The following is a 26,799-nucleotide window of genomic DNA, read 5'->3' on the forward strand; positions in this document are numbered from 1 at the left end:
TACTGAGAGTCTTAAGTATGTCACTGATTGAATTAGTGATATAGTTGGAACTATTTGTGCGGTAAATCTTCACTGATTAGAGTATTTTTCACTAATTCGTTTTCAGAGAGTACAGGTATTTAATAATTTAAGCTGGATAATCAATAAGTAAATCATATGAAGTTATAAATTAAGAAAAATGTGATAATCGAAGAACCAAAAAGTTTCATTGTTTTTTCGTTAGAAATATAATACAATGTGTTGTAAGATTTATTATGCAGTACGTGGATAGTCAGGGTCTAATAATTAAAGAAAAAAAAGTAATTCCTTCAGTTGGTAACATTCACTTTGATGTTTTATCAAAAACTCATCATCATTTTTGATGTTATCGTAATGTTAAAGTAAATGAATAAATAAAAAACACTATTAAAAATTAAAACCATTTTACATACAAAATCGTATTCAATACCACTGTAAAAAAATTGCGGAGTGAGCACAGATTAAACCTGGAGTGAATTTCAAACTGGAACTCCGGGCCGGAGTGGAGTTCACTCTTAAAGAAAGTTTATTTTAATGTTAAAACTACGAGTCGGAGTGAATTCAGACATAAATTATATCCGTAATCACTCTGAATTCACTCCCAATTTTTTTACAGCGTAATCACAGTTGTTAAAATATTTAAAGTAATGAATTATTATGTATGTATAAAGAAACGAACTCACTATGTTTCTATCAACAAAACATCTTAAGGTATTGAAGTTTTATAGTGTTTCCAAGAACAGCAAAACAAAAATTGTAAGAGATCTATTGATATGAGTGGTTGAAATAAGAATGAAGCTTTGTTACATAGTATAAATTTTCCGATCAATAAAAAAACTATTACAATAATAATAGATTGCCTTTGGCATAAGCAAACTTTTTGAAATTGGTCTATGACAAATTGTAAATAATTTCTAGATAAGAAATTACTTTTTTCGAAGAACTGTCTCTATGTTGCGTGCAACAAAATAATACACTTGCTACTTTGTTTATTGTTGTACACTTTATCTATTCCTCTAAGTTTTTTCTTTGTCTCAGCAGTATGTCTAAGAGTAATAAAGACGATTATATAGCTTTTCATAAACTTACTAAAGGTTTATTGACTATCGGCGGTCTATGGCGTTATGAAGATTCGGGTTTCTTTTATCGTCTTTTGCCTTACAAGCAATTGGCAATAAGTATCGGTTTGTCACTGGCAGTATTGAATTATGTTTTTGAAAATTTCTCAAATCTTTCTCTTGTCGCTAGAGGTTTGAGTATTACGACAAGTTTTTTGTCAGCTGCTTTCAAGGTAAATTTTAATTTTTAAAAATTAATATAAAGATACGGAAAATTTTATAATGTTTCACATGTAAAATTTTCAAGGTGATTTGTTTTATGATAAGGCGAGAAGATCTAACGAATCTCCACAAAACTCTTGATCCATATTTCAACGAAATGTTGAAGGATTCAAAATTATCAAAATTTATTTTAAGAAAAGTAAATATGTTCCGATATATTTCGTTAGTTTATGCAGTATTACTTTCGTTATGTTCAGTATTTTATATTGTTGCTCCACTAATCGCAATATTCTATTGCCGCCATCACAAAATTAATTTAACCAAATATCCTCTCATTTATCCTACAACTTATCCATGGAAAATAACTTCAACAGGGGTCGTTTATCAAATTCATTACATTTTTGAAATACTCGCGTCTTTGACTTTATTTTTTGTCACAACAAGTGTCGATTCATTATTTACGTTTTATATTTTTCAAATGATCGGACAGTTACGTGAAATTTCTTATTGCATTACGAATATTAATGACGGAGATGATGAAAAAAAGGCAGTATGTAAATGTCTTACTCAATTTGAAAAAATACTAAAATGTCGTGAAATACTTGAAAAAATTTATGGGCCAATTATTCTTTGGATTATGACGACTAATGCTATTGTACTTTGTACACTATTATTTCAAATATCACAGGTATGTGTTATTGATTGAGAAGGATTTTTTAGATGATATATTTTTAAAAACTGTGTAATTTTAGATGAAAAGTATAACTGTTATACAAGGGATATTATTCACTACATACTTTGTACTGAAGATGATACAGACATTCATGTATGCATGGAGTGGATCATGTTTAATTGAAGAGGTAATTTTAGAACAGTGTATTAATTTTGTAAAGTCACATAAAGATTTTAATGAATGATTTATTCATAGAGTGAAGATTGTAGAGACTCGGTTTATGCTGCCAATTGGTACGGAAATAAACGTTTTATGAGTTCTATTGTAATAATGCTATCGCAACGACCGTTAATTTTGACCGCATGCAATTTTTCGGTCGTTTCTGTTAAAATTTTTGTTATGGTAAATTTTAAATTATTTATTCAATTTTTTGTTTGTTGCTTTTTTGACGTGACCAATTAAATGTAGAAGAGATTGTGTTGAATAGGATTTAGAGATGGGTAGTTCCGGACATGTATAGTTCCATGAACTATGTCTTTTGTCGGATACGTATCCGGTCGTTCCTCAAAATTCACTTTAGTATGCTCACTAGTTCTCTTTTTCGGGCCACTGCCATCATTACCAACAAGCAGTCAAGCAGCAGAAAAATTTTTGATTGGTGATTTTTTATGGAATTTTGAGTTGAATACCAATCATAATTCATTCTCTATTTAGTATAAAATAATATAGTTCGCCGTGAATGCGTCTTAAACACCTAGGTCGCATAGCATGATGTTGTTTATACTGAAATATTTTGTATGTATACCTTCTAAATACTGAACCTTCATGAGAATTAAAAACATTAAATAATTCCACGGATATGATTCCAGGAACTAGTTCCTTTTCGCTCCGGAAACGTTCCAGGTTCAATCCAGAATGTTCCCGGAACTACCCACCTCTAATAGGATTGAACGTGGTCCAAAAAAGCACATGACTGTACGGCAAAACGTAACCTAAAATGCTCTGTTCGCATGCGCATGCGATCACTGTTATAGGTTTCTCAAGCAGTCAATATCTTTTTCTGAATTCAATTTATCACCGTCAAGCCTGACACAAATGAATAGAGTTATAACCAGACACAATAACGAATCAATTAGCTAATTCCAATAATAGTCAATTGAAAAAGAAAAATTTTATTTTCAAAACTGCACTGCATGACAGAAGTAGAAATTTAAAAATATGGTACATTTCATGTACATTTTTGTTGTAGATCCTCAATACCACAATATCGTACTTCTTTCTATTACAAACTCTTGACGATCATGAATAAACTCAATCCTATGAAGTTAATACTATATATCGTTATTAATATAATATTTTCTTCTGACAACTCTCATCTAATTAGGACTTCTTAAAGAAATCAAACAATTTTCAACGTTAATTTGTAGTAAAATAATAAAGAATATATTTCACATTAAAGTTACATAATAAGTCGTACATTTTTATAAAAAAAAAAAACCCTGCAATTTAACTCTATTCAAAATTGAGAAAAAATTCATCGATTGAAAAATCAAGAAAACAAAAACACTAAAAAAATCAAAGATAAATTTAATTTATAATACATTTATTATAGTTTTTTTACAATTTACATTTGTAAAAATTTTCAATGATATTTATGAAAAAAAACTAAATCTCTTTTTCTTATAACATGCAATACCAAACGAAATAATGGATCACTGCCTTATGTACAAAAAAGGACTATATCCTAATTATAAATAAAAAAAAAGTTACAAATTTATAGAATTCAAATTATAAACTGAATTCGGAAAGTCTTAAAATTTCGACTTTTTTCATCGTATGAATAAAAGTTTGCGAATAAATAAATTTAAAAAATGTATATCACTGATTAACAACTACTTCACACAACAGTTAAATATCACAAAAAATCACAATAATGTGCATTTTCCAATAGTTGTTCAAATACCACTGGTTTTAAATAAATTATATATGATTACAATAATAAATAATTAATTTTAAAGTTTCTAAAAAACAAAAATATTTAAAAATGCAAAAAAAAAAAAAATAGGAACTGTGTCACATATTTTTTAGAATGGTATTGCACAAGTAGCTACTGATTATTTATTTTAAAAATACCACTATAAATAGTATTCAAAATAGGAGTCGAACATCCCAAAATGACTTATCAAAAATATATATTTTCATACACTATATGATAATAAAAGTTGAATAGTAAATTTAAACTAACCAGTTACATTTAATCATTCATTGTAAAAGTTTCGTTTAGAATACTATAAGTAAGTAACTGTTGAGATGATACGCACAAGTTGACGAACGGATTGAGACTGTCGCAATAAACGCATTATAAATTTATGGATCAATACATAAATTATTACAATAATGAGGAGTAATTTTCTATACAATCTTCTTTTTCTATTAAATTGATTTATACGATGTTGAAAAATATACTTATGAATGCGAGACATTCGCTTCTAGGAAATAATTTTTTTTCTAGCATGTAGCATCAAAAATTGCGTAGTAGAAAATTACTCAGTTGCAATTTGCTTATTATCATACAATTTACCTGCTTATGGATATATAAGGGCTTTCTATATTATAAATATGTCTGCGAATAAAGTATCTGATTACACTACATACCGTGAAATAACTAAAAATTTAATGACAATAAGCGGCCTATGGCCTTACGAAAATTCAAATATTTTTTACCGGCTTATACCATATATCCAAATAAGTTTAAATTTAGGAATGGCATTAGTGATACTTGGTTTTGTTCGTCAACATTTTACAAATATTGCACTAGTAACGCGTGGCTTAAGTATTATGACAAGTTTTTTAACGGTTATCATAAAGGTAACAATCTATGGACACAAACGTATCTAAATGTAACTAATTATTGATATTGTTAAAGGTAATTTGTATGTTGATAAATCAGAAAGATTTAGTGGAGTTACACAATAATCTTGATCCATACTTTAATGAATTACTAAAAAATTCAAAGTTATCGAAGCTTATTTTGAAAAAAGTCAAAATCTTTAGACTTTTATCATTGGCTTTAATTTTTTGCGTTCTTTTTTCTATTATATTTTATGTTGTTACCCCATTAATTTTTATAATAAAACGTCATTATCATCAAATGAAAATAACAAAATACCCGCTGATTTATCCGAGCGGGTACCCCTGGAAAATAACATCAAGTGGATTTATTTATCAAATTCATTTCGCTTTTGAAACTCTTGCTTCATTAGCATTATTTTTTGTAACAACAAGCATAGATTCTCTGTTCACTCTTTATATATTTCAAATGATCGGACAATTACGTGAAATTTCTTATTGCATCACTCATATTGACGAAGACGAAAATGAAAATAAAGACAGTGTAGTTCGTAAATGCGTCACTCAGTATGAAAAATTAATGAGATGCCGTGAAATACTCGAGACAATTTATGGACCAGTGATTCTTTGGATTATGGGAACCAATGCTATTGTGCTTTGTACTCTATTATTTCAGATATCACAGGTATGGAATATATTGAAAATAATGGAATAAATATTCTGTTAATAAAATATGAGTTTAAATTGAAAGATGGATAAGTAATTTTAGATGAAAAGTATATCTGTCATACGAGGATTATTATTTATAACATATATTGCTTTGAAAATGATTCAGACATTCATGTACGCTTGGAGTGGATCGAGTTTAACTGAAGAGGTAATTTTGAAGAACTAAAAAAAAATTAATATTTTTAACCAAAACATTTTTTTATCAGAGTGAAAATTATAAACATGCTGTTTATGCTGCCGATTGGTATGGAAATAAACGTCTTATGGACTCTGTAATTATCACACTTTCTCAGAAGCCATTGACTTTGACCGCTTGCAATTTTTCAGTTGTTTCTGTTGATATTTTTGTTATGGTAATTTTTTAAAATTAAAATATAAAAAAATTTAAATAAAATCATGTCTACTTCCGCAGGTTCTTAATACAACGGTGTCATATTTTTTTCTACTACAAACACTTGATGAGTGATGATAATTGGAGTACACGGAGAGATAATTATAGTAACAGTTACAATATATTATGGGAATGGTTCCCATACTGCATGGTAACTGGTTTTTTTGAAATGTTGATTATAGGAACGGCACCCATATATATTATGGTAACCATTCCTATAATTATGGATATAATTCCCATACGGTATCGGAATAGTTCCTATGGAATTATGGTAATGGTTACTATAATATTAGGGGAATGGTTACCACAATATTATAAGAATGGTTACCATAATATTATGGGAATGGTTACCATAATATTATGGGAATAGTTACCATAATATTATGGGAATGGTTACCATAATATTATAGGAACAGTTAACATAATATTATGGGAACGGTTACCATAATATTATAGGAACAGTTACCATAATATTATGGGAATGGTTACCATAATATTATGGAAATGATTACCATAATATTATCGGAATTATTACCATAATATTATGGGAATGGTTACCATTATATTATGGGAATAGTTAACATAATATTATAGGAACAGTTACCATAATATTATGGGAATAGTTACCATACTATTATGGGAATGGTTACCATAATATTATAGGAACAGTTACCATAATATTATGGGAATGGTTACCATAATATTATAGGAACAGTTACCATTATATTATGGGAATGGTTACCATAATATTATGGAAATGATTACCATAATATTATCGGAATTATTACCATAATATTATGGGAATGGTTACCATAATATTATAGGAATAGTTACCATAATATTATAGGAATGGTTACCATAATATTATGGGTATGGTTACCATAATATTTAGAAATTATAAGAATTTTTTTTGTAATAAGCATTTTTTTTGTATATTTAATCTTTTTGTGAAACTATATTACAATAAAATGGTAACCATTCCCATAATATTATGGTAACTATTCCCATAATATTATGGTAATCATTCCCATAATATTATGGTAATAATTCCCATAATATTATGGTAACCATTCCCATAATATTATGGTAACCATTCCCATAATATAATGGTAACTATTCCTATAATATTATGGTAACCATTCCCATAATATTATGGTAACCATTCCCATAATGTATGGTAATATTTCCCATACATTATGGGAATGATTACCATAATATTATGGTAACGATTACCATATACGCTTAGGAACTGTTACAATGTGGTTATAGGATTGGTTCCTATTTGCTTATGGGAACTATTCCTATGAGTATGGTAATCATTACCATGATTCTTTCACATGCGATATGGGAACTGTTACCATAATGATAGGAATTGTTCCCATACTTATGGAAACCTTCCCAAAAAGTATGGGTCTATATCCCATAATCCCTAGTAATCATTACCATAACGGTATGGGATGATATTTCATAAACGTACTAGGAATAGTTCCTTTAATTTTTTCTCCGTGTATTGTTTTATGATGCAGATCTTTACCTAGTTAACATATTGAACTTCTCAGTATTGAATATTTATGTAATTACATTTTTCTAACTAGTTTAAAGACAGGAAGTGTTTAAATACCAATTTTTGATTTTTAAATGCAAAAAATATTTTACATATTTTTTTACACCATGAAAACTACTTTATGATTAGCTTGAAAGTGTTATAAATTTTGAAAGCTTTGATTGAGAGAATGGTAAAAATCGAGAAAATCGGGTTATATATGTTTTTTTTTTTTTTTTTTTTTTTTTTTTTTTTTTTTTTTTTTATTATTCAATTCTGGTAATGAATTTATGAAAAAAAGCGAAAACTATACAAATATTTGACGATACTTGGACTGCATACAAAAAGTATAACTAACTAATATTCTACAATTTGTCATACATATGTCAAAAAGAAAAATTATTTAAACGACTTTTTTTTCACTAAAAATCACTAATTAAGAATAAAATACATGTATTTACAATATCATAGAACTAGTTCAACAATTAATGGAAAAAAAAAATTTAATGAACGGAAATCATCTCACTACTCCCCAATGTTGAAAAAAATGAAATTTTGTAAATTACTTTACAACATTAAATTCCATAAAAAACGAGTAGATATTAATTTTCAAAAAATCAAAATTGATATAATTTCAAAGAAAAAACTGCACTAGATAAAAATTAAAAAAATATAAATTTAGACACATCGCACATTAATAAAAATAATAATACAATTAAATTAACTAGTGAATTCCAAAAGTATACTTTGGGTTTGATCAAATAAAAAGAGAATACTATTGATAAGCAAATGTTGAGATGATACGCACAAGTTGACGGACGGATTGTGACTGACGCAACAAACGCATTATAAATTTATGGATCAATAAATAAACTATTGCAATAATAAAATATAGTTTTCTACACAAGCTTCTTTTTCTATTAAATTGGTATATACAATGTAAGAGAATATACTTATGCATAAGAGACATTTACGACGAGAAAATAATTTTTTTTTTCCTACATAGTAGCATGGGACATTGCGTAGTAGAAAATTACCCAGATGCAATTTGCTCATTATCATACAATTTACCTGCTTATGAATATACGAGGGATTTGTACACTGTAAATATGTCGGAAAACAAAGTCTCTGATTATATTATGTACCGTGAAGTTACTAAAAAATTAATGACCATTATCGGACTATGGCCTTACGAAAATTCAAGTTTTTTTTATCGACTTGTTCCATACATTCAAATGGGTTTAAATTTAGGAATGGCATTAGCAATATTTGGTTTTGTTCTTGAACATTTTCCAAATATTGCTCTAGTTACTCGCGGTTTAAGTATTATGACAAGTTTTATTACTGTTATTTTGAAGGTATTGTTTTTTCTTTAATTAATACTTCAATCTATTGAATTAATATTTTATATATGTGTTTAGGTTGCATGCTTAGTTATAAATCAAAAAGATTTAACGGAACTGCACACGAACCTCGACCCATACTTCAATAGATTATTAAATAACTCAAAACTAACTAAACTTATTTTGAAAAAAGTTAAAATATATAAATTTTTATCATGGGCATTAACATTTTGTGTTTTTACTTGTCTAGCAGCTTATGTTGTTGCTCCATTAGTTTTCGTAATTAATTGTTATTTTAATAAAACGAAAATAACGAAATATCCATTGGTATACCCGAGTACGTATCCATGGAAAATAATATCTAATGGATTTGTGTACAAACTTCACTTTATTTTTGAAACACTTGCAACGTCAGCATTATTCTTTGTTACAACGAGTGTAGATTCTTTATTTACACTGTATGTTTTTCAAATGGCTGGACAACTACGAGAAATGTCTTACTGTATTACCCATATTGAAAACGAAAGTGACGGGCATGCTGTGATAAGCAAATGTGTTAATCAGTATGAAAAATTAATGAGATGTCGTGAAATACTTGAGACAATTTACGGACCAGTGATTCTCTGGATTATGGGAACTAATGCTATTGTACTTTGTACACTATTGTTTCAAATATCACAGGTATTATTAAAAAATAAACAAAGTCGCTAATATTTAAGTAAAAAATATAATTAAAAAATTAATTAATAATTTTAGATGAAAAGTATATCTATTATACGAGGGTTATTAATTGGTGCATATGTTGGACTAAAGATGGTGCAAACATTTATGTATGCATGGAGTGGATCATGCTTAACAGAGGAGGTAATTTTAAAAATCTAATAGTTTAAATTTTATACACTGTAAAAAAGTTTGGTGTAAAAATAAACTCCGAAAACTTTACAAAGAAGTGGTGTGCAAAATCGGTGTAAATTATCCATCTGTGTAATTTTAACACGGTGTAATCTAATTTTTTACACCATTCCGTATTACTCGTTATAATTTTGATTAATGAGCAACAAATGATCAATGGACATTTTTAACTACAAGGGGAGAATTATCTAATGAATTTTACTCATTAATTGAAAGAACAACTGGGCCATGAATTACTTTTCTGTTTCTAGATAGTATTCAATGTAGCGTAAAAAAAAATGAAATTTGATTAATTTTGAAATAAGGAGCTCTCTAAACTTGAAATTGTTAAATTTTTGCTGTTTTTCCCTGTAATCAACTAATTTACTGGAAAAAAGTGAATTTCATGTATAAATAGTGAAAATTTTACTTTTTACACAGTAGATTTAAAACTTTACTTTTTAATAAATAATTATCATTAGAACTATTTACTACTAATAACTACAGTGAATTCCCTTGTTTTCATAAGTGCATCATTCATTGGGTAAATAAGTGTATATGCACTAATTCCAAGTGGTCAACTTTTAGCTGTGGCAAATAGTGAATATACACTGTGAATTAGTGATAATTCACTATTTCAGGTTTAGAGAGACGAGTAAAAATTAAAACAAAAGAGATTATTCTTCCCAGGTTTATTCTTAATTGTAAAGTCATTTTTATCAAAAAATTATCTCCGTGTACTTAATAAATAACTATAAATTTTATTTAGATATTAAATAGTATTTTGAATTTTTTAATATTTTTATGATCAATTTTCTTGACGCAAAGTTATCGTAAATTACACATTTACACGTTTGACGGTGTAAAAATTTTCAGTTCCACCGCCTAAATTTAACGAGATATTTGATGAAATTTTCACATCAAAATTTTTACATAGGGTCCAAAAAATTTTTACAATGTATAACAGAACTATTTGTCAACAGAGTGAAGATTATAGAGATGCAGTTTATGCTGCCAATTGGTATGGAGATAAACATTTCATGGACTCTGTAATTATTACACTTTCCCAAAAACCATTAACCCTGACCGCTTGTAATTTCGCCTTTGTCACTGTTGATATTTTTGTCAAGGTATTTTTTTTTATCATTATAATAAAAAATAATTTCAATCGAAAAAAAAAACCGATTGTAAATTACGAAGATCTCATTTTCAGAAATGAATTTTAGAACCGAATAAAAAAAAAATAAATGGAAATCGACGTCGATTGAATTTTTATATAAATTAGAAATAAGTCGATACGATGCAATCTAAATTATTTTATTGACTTTTTTTTTACAGGTTCTCAATACGACGATATCATATTTTTTTCTATTACAAACCCTTGACGAATAATGACAATTATTATCAAGATATATTACGTATGTAGATTTTTATCAAATTAATAAATTCAATGCAATGTTTACTGATTCCATTTTTTTACAGTTAATTCTGAGTTTAAAATTTTAGTATGAGTATTAACTACTACTTTTAATTAACTATAATAAAATTTTAAGACAAGAGTAATATGAAAAATTAAAACGATTTATTGTCATTATTATTTTAATTTCCTTTTTTTTCATAGAAAATTTTAACTATGATAATAAAAAGTCAAAAAAAATTTCATATCCCATAAAATACTCACACTCATTCATACAAATACACATAACTGATGTCAACACAGTATAAAAATGAATTTAGACTATTTTTGATTAGTAATAATTTTTCGTCCTCCGATATTCTTACACAGGTGAGGAAAAATTTTTTACATATCATGTACATAGTAATCAAAATAATTTAAACTAGTAATGTTTCTAAGTAACAAAAAAAGTTTTCTGCTACAAAGTTTATAGAAAAAATTAAACTTTACATTGCATAAAAAAAAAGAAGTGACAACATAGTCTAGCCCACTTTGTAAAAACCGCAAGATTATAACAAAAATCTATAATCTGAGCAATGTTATAAAAGTTACCGATGGTATTAAAAAATTCTTGCATAAAAATAATTATCTGCGATTAAAAAGTTTCATTCATAAGAATGAATTGTTTCTTGACTATATGCATCTAGCTATATAACTTTGGCAATAACTCTATCAACTATAAACTCCTCCGTCAACCCTTTCACGTTAACAGACAGAATAAGACTGACGCTCCGTCACACATAATAAATTTTCCGATCAATATAAAAAGTATTACCGTAATGAAGAATAATTCTTTTCCCGGAGTCCCCTATGAAATCGATTTAAAATGCATCGCAAGATGCACTCGTCTTCTTTACACTACGCGTGGTTTTATATTTTTTTTCTCGAATGTGTTCTTTCGTGCAACATTCGCTACAATTTATCCTTCCTTACATTTTATGCCTCCGTAATAGTTTAACTTACAACCCATTATAAACTTAGCTTTTTTTTTCATTTCGTTTTAAAATACAACCGCTAAAAAATGTTTAAAATAAAAATCACCAGTTACTTCATCTTCCGTGAAATTATCAAGGGACCATTGTTAGCTTTAGGTTTATGGCCTGATGAAAATCCTTCATTGTTTTATCGTTTATTATCTTACATCCAATTACCTCTAAATTTTGGAATGTTTCTCGCCATCTTTAACTTTGTACGCTTGCACGTTAATAACATAACGCTTTTAACCAAAAGTTTTGGTGTAATGACTACTTATTTATCAACAACTCTTAAGGTAAATAAAAAAAGTTAATGTAAAAAAAAAAAAAAAAAATTTAACGTTTTTGGTATTTTTTAAGATAACATGTTTATTGATAAATCGTAGAGAAGCATTGGAACTTCATCGTACTCTAGACCCGCATTTTAGTAAACTAGCTCAAGACGTTGAAATGAAAAAAATTATTTTTAAAAAATTTACGATGTTAAAATTGATAACGTGGTTATTTTTCTCCTGCGTTTTTATAACCTTATCAGCAATGATCATTACACCGTTGATAGATATTGCGATGCAATATCATAAATATGGAAAAAATAATAAATATCCATTAATCTACCCAAGTAAATATCCATGGCAAACATCGATGAACGGATGGCCATATAAAGTGACGTATCTTTTTGAATCACTGGCAACAATGTCTTTATTTTGTATAACATCAAGTGTCGACTCACTATTTTTGTTTTATATTTTCCAAATAATTGGGCAACTAAGGGAAATGTCGTACAGTATCACAAATACAAATGGATTTAATGACGACAACGAAAAAGATATTGTTTTACGTAAAACGATATATCAATATCAGACGTTAATCAAGTGCCGTGAAATAATTGAAAAAATATATGGACCTATTATTTTGTGGATCATGTGCACTAATGCAGTTATTATGTGCGTTTTTATTTTCCAATTTATGCAGGTATTGAATTGATTTCAAAAATATTGAGATAGTTGTAATATAAAAATTTTTTCCGTAGATGAAAAATTTACCGATTATAAGATTGATGATTATATTTACATACGTTTTATCCAAAGTACTACAAACATTCATATATGCCTGGAGTGGAACATGTCTCACTGTAGAGGTAATGTCAAAAATGATAAAATTCAAAAATTTATCTTGAGAGTTATTTATTACAACAGAGTGAAGATTATAGAAAAGCTGTGTATAACATGAATTGGTATGGCAATAAACGTATTATGACGTCAGTTATAATAATGCTTGCGCAAAAACCTATGATTGTGACTGCCTGTAACTTCTCAACTGTTACTGTCGATATTTTTATCATGGTAAATCGTTGTTATTTTTTAATTGTATACACGTACAACAAATTTATCAAAATTTTGTTATTTTATGTTGCAGGTTCTTAAAACGACTGTATCATATTTTTTTCTTCTTCAAACACTTGAAGAGAAGTGATAACATTTGTTCATTAAATCATATAGTCATTTATTTATTTATACTTGAATCGTGATAATCAGATTTCGTTATATTTTTTGGTATTATATTATAAATTTTAAAGATGATATTTTTGGTGAATAAAAAAATGTATTTATCGATATTGAGCGATGATAAAATTTTTTGTTACTCTAGTGCAAAAACAGAAATTATTTATATCACTCGAACATGAGATTGATTTGAAAAAGAATCGTGAATTTGACACAATAGAACAAGAATTACAAATTTTACACAGAATATGTTTAAAAAAAAAATAAAAATAAACAAATTGACTCAGTTATGACAAACAAACAGCTGGACGGAATATCGGCTAAAATTATTTCAAATCGAAGCATTCTTGTCACTTGAAGAAAAGCTCTACTTTTTTTTCTAACCTCAGATTTTAGATTTGATTGTTTTCATCTCAACTTCTTTTTTCTGTGTACATGGAAAAAAAATAATTTTGTCCTCAGAATAGAAGACGAAATAAAGAAGAATTTCGTTATAGTGACAAACATGATTAGCTTACGGTAACAAATTAATTTTTAATAACAAATAAAATTGTGTCGTAATTAAGAGCTCGATTCGTTATGAGAACACATAATATTCATTGTAACAATTACCATCGTATTTCAAAGTAGACATTTGTTACCCTAATTAGTCATAGCTTTTGAGTTTAAAAATTTTGTCAGTGCTGTAAATTCACTTCGTTATTTGAAGAAATTACTTTTTCATTGTAAAAAAACAGTTTTGTTGCTTTTGCAAGCGATTGCTAGCGCAACAAACAATTTATTACCGTTACAAGAACATTGTAATCATAACGAATGTTTCGTTATCCGTATATCAGGGTAAAAATTTGTTTCCGTGAGTTACCTTATCTTTAATTACAAAAAAATTTTTTTCTGTGTAATACTAATTCATATTATTTAACTTCTTAAGACTGTAAACAATCTTTTAATTATTATTATCGGCAATAATAAGTACTACTATCCGTGTGTTTTTTAACATATTCTGTGCAGTATTTTTTCTAAAATACTTGAGTTTCATTCATAGTAACTACGAACGCTTTTTTGGTTCACAATGATAACCATTTAAACCCATATATTTGAATAAAAAATTTACTTCATGATACATATACTTTAAAAGTCGAGATAATTTACATCGATCGCAATACTGATTGTCTCTTGATTATTCAAATCACTTCATTTTTTTGTCGGCTATTGCCTTCATTCAAAATTTAAAACTAAAAAAAAAAAATCTAAAGTGACATCATCATTACAGAATAAAGATTCTTCAACAATAATTGACTTACGTAAAGAAAACTTGTGTTTTGTTTAATTATTGTTTTGCATGAAATTATAATAATAAAAAAAGAAAATTACGCTTTAAGATTTTCTATCTTAATAATAGTATACAAACGATAATTACTTATCAAAATATTGGCGTAATAGATCACAGGAAAGATATGTATGAAAAGTTAAAAATGCGGGAATAAACAATGAAACTAGAATTTATAGATGAACCGTGGAGGCATACGGTTGAATAAGGACTGATGCGTTAGTTCGATTTAAAAATTTTCCGATCAATAAAAAAACTATTACAATAATAATATAATGCGTTTGAAGTAAGTACTAAACTTTTACAAGTTTATATACATTGTATGAAGTCACCTATAATCTATGTCTTGACAAAAGATAATTTTTTTTGAAACTTCTTGACATTATATAGAAGAAAATTATCTTAAACGCTCGGGCAAGGTGCACTTCTAATATATACCAACGTACATTTTTTTTTTTTCTTCAATAGTATTCTTTCATGACACATTCGCTTTATTTTACATTTCTTTGAAATTTTATACCTTTGTAATAGTTTAACTTGCCGCCTACTCTATACTTTACTTTGTTTTATATTTCCCAACTAAGTATTACGATTCAAAAAATGCTTAAAATAAAAATGTCCAGTTATTTTATCTTTCGTGAACTTATCAAAAAAAAAAAGTTAACGGAAACGAAAAAAAAATTTGACGATTCTGGTATTTTTTAAGATAACCTGTTTATTAATAAATCGTGACGAAACATTGGAACTTTATAGTACCCTAGACCCGCATTTAAGTAAACTAGCTCAAGACGTTGACATGAAAATAATTATTTTTAAAAAAATTATCCATGGCAAATATGGTTGAACGAACGGCCATACACAGTGACGTATCTTTTTGAATCTCTGGCGACAATGTCTTTATTTTGTATAACATCAAGTGTCGACTCACTATTTTTGTTTTATATTTTCCAAATAATTGAGCAACTAAGGGAAATGTCGTATATTACTAATACTGAATGATTTAGTGATAACGAAGAAATAAATTTCGGTCTGCGTGAAACAATATGTCAATACCAGACGTTGACCAAATGTCGTGAAATAGTTGAGAAATATACAGACCCCTTTGAAATGATTAGTACTTTCGATACGAGATTCTCATTTAATACAAATTTTGACTTGACACAACAGGAAGTACAAATTTGAATAGCGACTGACTAATCATTTAAATAACTACAAAAAAATTTTTCGTACACGGAAAGAAATTTTCTTTAAAAATTACCGTTCAATTCACTGTAATCGTCGGATGAATGGCATGACCTACTCATTTTTCGGTAAGTGAGATGATTTTTAACTTTCAACAATTTTTACGGTAGTCTACTGTAAATTTTATTCGGTTTTCGGTAAATTTTATGAAGTTTACTACAAAATCAATATACTTTTTCTTAATTTTTATTTCGGAAATGGTAATAAATAAAAGCACTGCATTATATCCTAAGATTACAGTGAATTCAGCGGTAATTTTCGAAGAAAGTTTGTTTCCGTGTAACGTCCGAAGTTTATTGAATCGTTTATTCGTGACGAAAAGTGTTACAAGAAATCTATAGCATGAGTAATATTTATCAAGCAATTCACAGCATTCAAAGAATTTTCATAAAAAACACTGCAATATATAACTAAAAATCCTAATTCGTATATATAATTCATATATAAATTTGATTTTATCATACATTCATATTGTAGAGACATCTGAAATATTTTCTATTTTTTCAATTTGAATACGTAGAAGCATTTGCTTTCCGTATAGATTAAACAGAGAAGATACAAATTATCAATGACCATAATAATAGTTATTGGCGTAACTAGTAGGGTAAGTTATTCATAATGTGTCAGTGCGATGTGGTTAGCATGAGTCGTAGGTGCGTAGGCACGAGCGAAACGAGTGCATACTGCGATTATGATCTAACCTACATGTTGCGCCCATAATTTTATTCAACTCATGTGTGCTATTTACGTTTTATTAACTGCCTAAAATGCGGAACCCAAATAGTTGTTTAGAGACATGGTGGAAAAAAACTTATAATACTAATAATATGATAAAATTATAGGGATGTTGATTTAATTTAAGGAAAATTCAAATTCAATGTTAAAGTTTCAACTCCCCGTTAAAAATATTCGACATCACGATCTTGGCTGCTCAATGGGTAATAACAGGGAGTTGTAATTACCCATTATTCAGTTAGAGTCCGAAAAATACCCTGATAGCCAAGTTGGCGAGAAACTGACGAGAAACTTGCAGCCGCAACTGGACACCAAGTTGACCGCCAACAGTTGGTACCTCCAATAGTTGATAGACATTTTCTGAGAAAGTTGGTGGCAAAAGTTGGAAATTCAATAAGTAGACGAACACTTTCTGAGAAAGTTGGTGGCAAAAGTTGGTGATCATAAGTTGACGGTAAGTTTACTTTCAATTTCCTCAAAAACTTGCATTCTAGTTGCGGCTCCATACTGGCGCCAACTTTCTGAGAAAGTTGGCGGTAACTTGTAGCCAAAAGTTGCAAAATCTAAAGTTGTGGACAACTTTTCGTCAAGTTGGTCGGAAACTAATGAATGACCAACTTTTTCACGATCAACTTGTGCTATCAGGGTTGGCAAATAATTTTTCACCAGTCGGTAAACGATCATTTAGGGTTCGGATTTTAGGCATGATAAAACATGAATAGTGCGCATAAAATGAATAAAGTTTGTTTCACTACACCTGTGCAGAAAGTCTAAACTCCTATCCTGGTTAATGCATAGAAAAGAATACTTGTTTTGGCGAAAATAAGAATAAATTGAAAATGCGCATCAATGCTTGTGCGACTAAAAATAAAAATTCAAAATCTTCATCCTAATTATGGGAATAATAATATACCAGATTTAGAAACACTTTTCGAATAATCACTCTATTAACGATAAACCTTTTCGTTAATCTAATTACGGCCATAGCAAAATTCAAACTGACACTTCATATATATATATATATATTTTGAAATCAATCAAAGATAACAACTAATACTATAATAATGGATAATTATTTATCTTTAAGCTCATTCCTTAAACTATTTCAGATAAATTTCAAGACGCGTTATATTTCGTTACACTCACATAACTTTTTTTTCTGAAGTATTTTTTGCACCGCGTTCACTACAAACTAACGCTCTGTAGTTCGTTCTTCAATAATAAGTCAACTTATTACTTGCACTATGAAGAATATTACGACTCAAAATATGTCCAAAACTAAAGTGTATGCTTACTTAATATACCGAAAAATAATGAAAAGACTATTATTATCTTTAGGCCTATGGCCGAAAGAAAATCCAACATTATTTTATCGTCTATTATCGTACTTACAATTACCACTAAATTTTGGAATGTCATTGGCAATATCCAATTTCGTACGGCTACACGCGAATAGCATTAAATTTTTAACAAAAAGTTTTGGTGTTATGACGACATATTTCTCATCAACTCTTAAGGTAAAAAAATTTCATCAAGAGAAAACAACATTAGTTGTAAATTATTTTTTCAGATAGCGTGTTTTCTGATTAATCATAAAGAGGCGTTGTATCTCCACAAAACGTTAGATTCACATTTTAATAAACTAACTCAAGATGATCAAATGAAAAAAATTATTTTCAAAAAATTTACATTATTGATTTCTATCATATGGATATTTTTTTTCACTGTTTTTATAAACTTATCAGTAATAATCATGACACCGTTGATAGATATTGTGATCCAACAAAATGGAAATGACGAAAATATGAAATATTCATTAGTATATCCAAGTGAATTTCCTTGGCAAATATCTTCTAACGGATGGTCATATAAAATAACGTTTTTTTTTGAATCACTGGCAACTATTTCTTTATTTTGCATCACAATGAGAGTTGACTCGCTATTTTTTTTTTATATTTTCCAAATAATTGCACAGCTAAGGGAAATGTCATACCGTATTACTAACACGGATGGATTTAGTGATAACGAAGAAATATATTTCGTTCTACGTAAAACAATATTTCAATACCAGACGTTGACCAAATGTCGTGAAATAATTGAAAAAATTTACGGACCCATTATTTTATGCATTATGTGCACTAATGCAGTCATAATGTGTGTTTTTATTTATCAATTGATGGAGGTACGAAATTTGTTTGAATATTATTATAATAACTTTAGTATAAAAATTTCTTTTCATAGATGAAAAATTTATCGATTAGAAGACTGATGATTATATTTACGTATATTTTGACAAAAGTACTACAGACATTCATTTACGCTTGGAGTGGGACATGTTTAACCGCGGAGGTAATGTCAAAACTTATTTAATTCACAACTTTAAGTCTTATTTATTACCACAGAGTGAAGAGTATAGAAAAGCTGTATATAATATCAACTGGTATGGAAACAAACGCATTATGAATTCGGTTATAATAATGCTTTCGCAAAAACCTATGGTTGTGACTGCTTGCAGTTTTTCACCTGTCACCGTTAATATTTTTATTATGGTAAATCGTTATTATATTTGAATCGTCCATATTTATAAAAAATTTATTAAAAATTTAATATTATTTTTGTTGCAGGTTCTAAAAACCACTGCATCATATTATTTTCTCTTAGAGACGTTTGAAGAGAAGTGATATTTGTTTATTAAATTACGTAGACATTTGTTTCATTCAATTTGAATTATGATAATTATATTCTATGATATTTCTAAGTAAAATATGATCAACTCAAAATATCGAATCTTTCATAAAAACAAAAACTAAGTTGTCGATGCTCATTGTTCAAAAACAATTTTCTAAATATGCATAAAATCAACATAAAACCGTCACGAAAAAAAAAACGAAATTTAAAGATTTTAGTCAATTTTAAGATAAAAAATGTAGAGTTTTTTAATTAATGTGCATTAAAGTATACAAAAATTAGATCATCGCTATCGATACTGCAGCTTACGAATCTTTAATAATTAATGAAAGTATATAGTATCTCGAAAAAACTATTCATCAGACCGATATGCTGTTATAAAAACAATATTATTTGATAGAGTATATAAAAATTAGCGCAGTTGTTTCCCACTTAAATTTTTGATAATAAATCACAGCAACAATTACTTTTCATTTATTTTTTCTTCTAGATTTTATGAAAGTCGTAAAACTGTTATGAAAAGTATATATTAATTTCACAATGTTTGTGTAGACAATAAAACTAAAATTTGGAAATGATTCGGGTCGCCAAAAAAAAAAAAATTCATTTGCCATCAGGTCGACCCAGTAGAGAACTCATCAGGATACCCTTATTAAAAAATAAGAGTCATCCTATCCTTTCAAATATTTATTTGCAGGCTAAATATTGAAATGGAGTACAAAAGAATACTATATAAAAATCACGTCAATAATTGTAGCATGGATTTTTTACTTCTTCATCAGTTATTCTTTGACACCATGAAGAATATTATATTTACACTCATAAGACCACATATATATGTCAGCGCAATGGATAGCATCGAGGACTTTGAACCGGAAGGGCGCAAGTTCGAGCCCAGCAGTGTTGGGATATTTTCATCATCAATAAAAACCATGTTTACTTCCTCTAATTAATGCGTTCAATACAATAGATAACATTCCCAATTGAATTAAAATTCAGAAGATATTTTTGGTGAATAAAAAAATGTATTTATCGATATTGAGCGATGATAAAATTTTTTGTTACTCTAGTGCAAAAACAGAAATTATTTATATCACTCGAACATGAGATAAATTTGAAAAAGAATCGTGAATTTGACACGATAGAACAAGAATGACAAATTTTACACAGAATATGTTTGAAAAAGAAATAACAATTAACGATTTGACTCAGTTATGACAAACAAACAGCTGGACGGAATATCGGCTGAAATTATTTCAAATCGAAGCATTCTTGCTACTTGAAAAAAAACTCTAATTTTTTTTTCTAACCTCAGATTTTAGATTTGATTGTTTTCATCTCAACTTCTTTTTTCTGTGTACATGGAAAAAAAATAATTTTGTCCTCAGAATAGAAGACGAAATAAAGAAAAATTTTGTTATAGTGACAAACATGATTAGCTTACGGTAACAAATTAATTTGTAATAACAAATAAAATTGTGTCGTAATTAAGAGCTCGATTCGTTATGAGAACACATGATATTCATTGTAACAATTACCATCGTATTTCAAAACAGAGATTTGTTACCCTAATTAGTCATAGCTTTTGAGTTCAAAAATTTTGTCAGTGCTGTAAATTCACTTCGTTATTTGAAGAAATTACTTTTTCATTGTAAAAAAACAGTTTTGTTGCTTTTGCAAGCGATTGCTAGCGCAACAAACAATTTATTACCGTTACAAGAACATTTTAATCATAACGAATGTTTCGTTATCCGTATATCAGGGTAAAAATTTGTTACCGTAAGTTATCTTATCTTATAGTTACAAAAAATTCATTTTCCGTGTAACACAAATTCATATTATTTAACTTCTTGAGGTCGAAAACAATGTTTTGTTTATTATTATCGGCCATAATAAGAACTACTATACGAGAAAAGAATCGTTGCCATAATAGCATGATAATGATTTTCCCATCCAATATGATAATTATGCCCCCTTTCAAGATGATACTATCACTTTATTTTCAGCATGTATTATATTATCTATAAATATGAATAATACACCAAGAAGTTTAACGTCATAAAAATAGTCACTAAAATTGTGAACCAAAGTGCGGTATTTTTTTTAAAATACTTGAGTTTTATTCATAGTAACTACAAATGCACTTTTCAGTTCACAATGATAACCATTGAAACCCATATATTTGAATAAAAAATTTACTTCATGATACATATACTTTAAAAGTCGAGATAATTTACATCGATCGCAATACTGATTGTCTCTTGATTATTCAAATCACTTCATTTTTTTGTCGGCTATTGCCTTCATTCAAAATTTAAAACGTAAAAAAAAAAAGTCTAAAGTGACATCATTATTACAGAATAAAGATTCTTCAACAATAATTGACTTACGTAAAGAAAACTTGTGTTTTGTTTAATTATTGTTTTGCATGAAATTATAATAATAAAAAAAGAAAATTACGCTTTAAGATTTTCTATCTTAATAATAGTATACAAACGATAATTACTTATAAAAATATTGGCGTAACAGATCACAGGAAAGATATGTATGATAAGTTAAAAATGCGGGAATAAACAATGAAACTAGAATTTATAGATGAACCGTGGAGGCATACGGTTGAATAAGGACTGATGCGTTAGTTCGATTTAAAAATTTTCCGATCAATAAAAAAACTATTACAATAATAATATAATGCGTTTGAAGTAAGTACTAAACTTTTACAAGTTTATATACATTGTATGAAGTCACCTATAATCTATGTCTTGACAAGAGATAATTTTTTTTTGAAACTTCTTGACGTTATATAGAAGAAAATTATCTTAAACGCTCGGGCAAGGTGCACTTCTAATATATACCAACATACATTTTTTTTTTTTTTTCAATAGTATTCTTTCATGACACATTCGCTTTATTTTACATTTCATTGAAATTTTATGCCTTCGTAATAGTTTAACTTACCGCCTACTCTATACTTTACTTTGTTTCATATTTCCCATCTAAGTATTACGATTCAAAAAAAGCTTAAAATTAAAATGTCCAGTTATTTTATCTTTCGTGAAGTTATCAAAGGTCCATTGTTAGCTTTAGGTTTATGGCCTAATAAAAACCCTTCATTATTTTATCGTTTTTTATCATACATCCAACTACCTCTAAATTTTGGAATGTTTCTCGCCATCTTTAACTTTGTACGCTTGCACGTTAATAACATAACGCTTTTAACCAAAAGTTTTGGTGTAATGACTACTTATTTATCAACAACTCTTAAGGTAAATAAAAAAAGTTAATGTAAAAAAAAAAAAAAAAAAAATTTAACGTTTTTGGTATTTTTTAAGATAACATGTTTATTGATAAATCGTAGAGAAGCATTGGAACTTCACCGTACTCTAGACCCGCATTTTAGTAAACTAGCTCAAGACGTTGAAATGAAAAAAATTATTTTTAAAAAATTTACGATGTTAAAATTGATAACGTGGTTATTTTTCTCCTGCGTTTTTATAACCTTATCAGCAATGATCATTACACCGTTGATAGATATTGCGATGCAATATCATAAATATGGAAAAAATAATAAATATCCATTAATCTACCCAAGTAAATATCCATGGCAAACATCGATGAACGGATGGCCATATAAAGTGACGTATCTTTTTGAATCACTGGCGACAATGTCTTTATTTTGTATAACATCAAGTGTCGACTCACTATTTTTGTTTTATATTTTCCAAATAATTGGGCAACTAAGGGAAATGTCGTACAGTATCACAAATACAAATGGATTTAATGATGACAACGAAAAAGATGTTGTTTTACGTAAAACAATATATCAATATCAGACGTTAATCAAGTGCCGTGAAATAATTGAAAAAATATATGGACCTATTATTTTGTGGATCATGTGCACTAATGCAGTTATTATGTGCGTTTTTATTTTCCAATTTATGCAGGTATTGAATTGATTTCAAAAATATTGAGATAGTTGTAATATAAAAATTTTTTCCGTAGATGAAAAATTTACCGATTATAAGATTGATGATTATATTTACATACGTTTTATCCAAAGTACTACAAACATTCATATATGCCTGGAGTGGAACATGTCTCACTGTAGAGGTAATGTCAAAAATGATAAAATTCACAAATTTATCTTGAGAGTTATTTATTACAACAGAGTGAAGATTATAGAAAAGCTGTGTATAATATGAATTGGTATGGCAATAAACGTATTATGACTTCAGTTATTATAATGCTTGCGCAGAAACCTATGGTTGTGACTGCTTGTGATTTCTCAATTGTTACGGTTAATATTTTTGTCATGGTAAGTCGTTGTTATTTTTTTATCATTTATATGTTTAAAAAACAAAATTGAAGTTTAATATTTTTTTTATTGTAGGTTTTGAAAACAACCTTATCATATTTTTTTCTCTTACAAACACTTGAAGAAAAGTGATGGTATTTGCTTCTTAAGCCATATAGATATATAAATCAGCTATATTAAACAAATGTAGACCGTGATATTCAGATTTCATTATTTTTCTTAGCAATATATTCTATACTCTGAAAATAGTATTTTGAATGAATAAAAAGATCTATTTATTAATGCTTAGCGATCGTGAAATTATTTTTTAACTCTTGTAAATCCTAAGACAGATCGCCTATCATAGCACAGCTTGAGATAAATTTAAAAGAGCTATAGATAAAAGTTTGTGGCTTTGAAATCAATATTACTTCGATACGAGATTCTCATTTAATAAAAATTTTGACTTGACACAACAAGAACCCCAAATTTGAGTAGCGACTGACTAATAATTTCAATAACTACAAAAAAATTTTTCATAACGTCCGAAGTTTATTAAATCGTTTATTCGTTACGAAAAGTGTTACAAAAAGTCTATAGCATGAGTAATATTAATCAAACAATTCACAACCCCAAAAAAATTTTTATGAAAAACATTAAAATACATAACTAGGAATCCTGTCTTGTAAATTTTATTTTACCTTATTTTCATATTGTAGAGACATCAGAAATATTTTTTATTGCTTTCAGTATAGATTTAACAGAAATCATACGAATTATCAATGCCCACAATAAAGTTTGTTTCACTAAACCTGTACAGAAATCTAAATTCGTATCTTGTTTAATGCAAAAAAAAAAATACTTTTTTATTGCAAAAAAAAGAATGAATTGAAAGTAATGCGCATCTATACTTGCTTGACCAAAAATAAAAATGAAAAATCTTCATCCTAGTTATGGTAAAAATAATATGCCAGATTTAGGAACACTTTTCGAATGATCACTCTATTAACGATAAACCTTTTCGTTAATCTAATTACGGCCACAGCAAAATTCAAACTGACACTTCATATATATATTTTGAAATCAATTAAAGATAACAACTAATACTATAATAATGGATAATTGTTTTTCCTTGAGCTCATTCCTTGATCGATTTCCGATAAATTTCAAGATGCGTTGATTTTCTTTATACTCTCATGATTTTTTTCTCTAAAGCATTTTTTTGCACCGCGTTCACTACAAATTAACGCTCTGTAGTTCGTTCTTCAATAGTAATTCAACTTATTACTTGCACATTCAGGAATATTTCGACTCAAAATATGTCCAAAACTAAATTGTATGCTTACTTAATATACCGAAAAACAATGAAAAGACTATTATTACCTTTAGGACTATGGCCGAAAGAAAATCCAACATTATTTTATCGTCTATTATCGTACTTACAATTACAAATAAACTTTGGAATGTCATTGGCAATATTCAATTTCGTACGGCTACACGCGAATAGCATTAAATTTTTAACAAAAAGTTTTGGTGTTATGACGACATATTTATCGTCAACTCTTAAGGTAAAATAATTTCATTAAAAGAAAACAACATTAGTTGTAAATTATTTTTTCAGATAGCGTGTTTTCTGATTAATCATAAAGAGGCTTTGTATCTGCACAAAACCTTAGACTCACATTTTAATAAACTAACCCAAGATGTTCAAATGAAAAAAATTATTTTCAAAAAATTTACATTATTGATTTCTGTAACATGGACATTTTTTTTCACTGTTTTTATAACGTTATTAGTAATGATCATGACACCGTTGATAGATATTGTGATGCAGCACAATGAAAATGACGAAAATATGAAATATTCATTGGTATACCCGAGTGAATTTCCTTGGCAAATATCTTCTAACGGATGGTCATATAAAATAACGTATCTTTTTGAATCACTGGCAACTATTTCTTTATTTTGTATCACAATGAGAGTTGACTCGCTATTTTTGTTTTATATTTTTCAAATAATTGCACAGCTAAGGGAAATGTCGTACAGTATCACAAATACAAATGGATTTAATGACGACAAAGAAAAAGATGTTGTTTTACGTAAAACGATATATCAATACCAGACGTTAACCAAATGTCGTGAAATAATTGAAAAAATTTACGGACCCATTATTTTATGGATTATGTGCACTAGTGCAGTAATAATGTGTGTTTTTATTTATCAATTGATGGAGGTACCAAATTTATTTTAATATTATTAAAATAATGTTAGTATAAAAATTTCTTTTCGTAGATGAAAAATTTATCGATTATAAAATCGATGATTTTATTTACATACGTTTTAACCAAAGTACTACAGACATTTATTTATGCTTGGAGTGGGACATGTTTAACCGCGGAGGTAAAGTCAAAACTTATTTAATTCACAACTTTAAGTCTTATTTATTACCACAGAGTGAAGAGTATAGAAAAGCTGTATATAATATCAACTGGTATGGAAACAAACGCATTATGAATTCGGTTATAATAATGCTTTCGCAAAAACCTATGGTTGTGACTGCTTGCAGTTTTTCACCTGTCACCGTTGATATTTTTGTTATGGTAAATCGTTGTTGTATTTGAATCATCCGTATTTACAAAAAATTTATTAAAAATTTAATTCTGTTTCTGTCGCAGGTTCTAAAAACGACTGCATCATATTATTTTCTCTTAGAGACGTTTGAAGAGAAGTGATATTTTGTTTATTAAATTACATAGACATTTGTTTCATTCAATTTGAATTATGATAAATATATTCTATGATTTTTCTCAGTAAAATATGATCAACTCAAAATATCGTATCTCTCGTAAAAACAAAAACTAAG

The 26,799-nt window shown here is 28.0% G+C and overlaps 4 protein-coding genes across 4 annotated transcripts; all 4 read left to right on the plus strand.

Moving 5' to 3' along the window:
* Positions 1–1,060: 1,060 nt before the first annotated feature.
* Positions 1,061–11,110, plus strand: LOC103571546 (uncharacterized). The gene is made up of 14 exons (XM_014442690.1): positions 1,061–1,309; positions 1,384–1,986; positions 2,051–2,158; positions 2,227–2,373; positions 3,221–3,278; positions 5,235–5,506; positions 5,657–5,698; positions 5,757–5,794; positions 8,491–8,842; positions 8,906–9,071; positions 9,102–9,508; positions 9,584–9,691; positions 10,702–10,848; positions 11,057–11,110. Exons 1-14 carry the CDS (start codon positions 1,061–1,063, stop codon positions 11,108–11,110), a joined length of 2,751 nt encoding a protein of 916 aa, XP_014298176.1.
* Positions 4,591–6,016, plus strand: LOC103571545 (odorant receptor 4-like). Its single transcript, XM_014442703.1, has 5 exons — positions 4,591–4,839; positions 4,898–5,506; positions 5,591–5,698; positions 5,757–5,903; positions 5,963–6,016. Exons 1-5 carry the CDS (start codon positions 4,591–4,593, stop codon positions 6,014–6,016), a joined length of 1,167 nt encoding a protein of 388 aa, XP_014298189.1.
* Positions 11,111–12,195: 1,085 nt separating the features above from the next.
* LOC106693728 (odorant receptor 4-like) lies at positions 12,196–13,621 on the plus strand. Its single transcript, XM_014442689.1, has 5 exons — positions 12,196–12,444; positions 12,509–13,120; positions 13,179–13,286; positions 13,345–13,491; positions 13,565–13,621. The coding sequence occupies exons 1-5, from the start codon at positions 12,196–12,198 to the stop codon at positions 13,619–13,621; spliced, it is 1,173 nt and encodes a 390-aa protein (XP_014298175.1).
* A 4,646-nt stretch (positions 13,622–18,267) lies between these two features.
* LOC103571543 (uncharacterized) lies at positions 18,268–26,668 on the plus strand. The gene is made up of 7 exons (XM_053737427.1): positions 18,268–18,471; positions 22,975–23,586; positions 23,645–23,752; positions 23,811–23,957; positions 25,963–26,133; positions 26,390–26,536; positions 26,612–26,668. Exons 1-7 carry the CDS (start codon positions 18,268–18,270, stop codon positions 26,666–26,668), a joined length of 1,446 nt encoding a protein of 481 aa, XP_053593402.1.
* The last annotated feature ends 131 nt before the right edge of the window (positions 26,669–26,799 follow it).

This window comes from Microplitis demolitor, chromosome 3 (assembly GCF_026212275.2).
Source record: "Microplitis demolitor isolate Queensland-Clemson2020A chromosome 3, iyMicDemo2.1a, whole genome shotgun sequence".
Lineage (NCBI taxonomy): Eukaryota > Metazoa > Arthropoda > Insecta > Hymenoptera > Braconidae > Microplitis > Microplitis demolitor.

Bases quoted from the DNA above. Each gene is read 5' to 3' on its own strand.
- LOC106693728 (XM_014442689.1), top strand. From the start codon at position 12,196: ATGTTTAAAATAAAAATCACCAGTTACTTCATCTTCCGTGAAATTATC. The intron at 13,121-13,178 runs GTATTGAATTGA...TTTTTTCCGTAG, and splicing joins TTATTTTCCAATTTATGCAG to ATGAAAAATTTACCGATTAT. The intron at 13,492-13,564 runs GTAAATCGTTGT...TTTATGTTGCAG, and splicing joins CTGTCGATATTTTTATCATG to GTTCTTAAAACGACTGTATC.
- LOC103571543 (XM_053737427.1), top strand. From the start codon at position 18,268: ATGAAAAGACTATTATTATCTTTAGGCCTATGGCCGAAAGAAAATCCA. The intron at 23,587-23,644 runs GTATTGAATTGA...TTTTTTCCGTAG, and splicing joins TTATTTTCCAATTTATGCAG to ATGAAAAATTTACCGATTAT. The intron at 26,134-26,389 runs GTAATAATGTGT...TTATTACCACAG, and splicing joins GGATTATGTGCACTAGTGCA to AGTGAAGAGTATAGAAAAGC.
- LOC103571545 (XM_014442703.1), top strand. From the start codon at position 4,591: ATGTCTGCGAATAAAGTATCTGATTACACTACATACCGTGAAATAACT. The intron at 5,699-5,756 runs GTAATTTTGAAG...TTTTTTTATCAG, and splicing joins GATCGAGTTTAACTGAAGAG to AGTGAAAATTATAAACATGC. The intron at 5,904-5,962 runs GTAATTTTTTAA...CTACTTCCGCAG, and splicing joins CTGTTGATATTTTTGTTATG to GTTCTTAATACAACGGTGTC.
- LOC103571546 (XM_014442690.1), top strand. From the start codon at position 1,061: ATGTCTAAGAGTAATAAAGACGATTATATAGCTTTTCATAAACTTACT. The intron at 2,374-3,220 runs GTAAATTTTAAA...TTTTTGTTGTAG, and splicing joins CTGTTAAAATTTTTGTTATG to ATCCTCAATACCACAATATC. The intron at 5,699-5,756 runs GTAATTTTGAAG...TTTTTTTATCAG, and splicing joins GATCGAGTTTAACTGAAGAG to AGTGAAAATTATAAACATGC.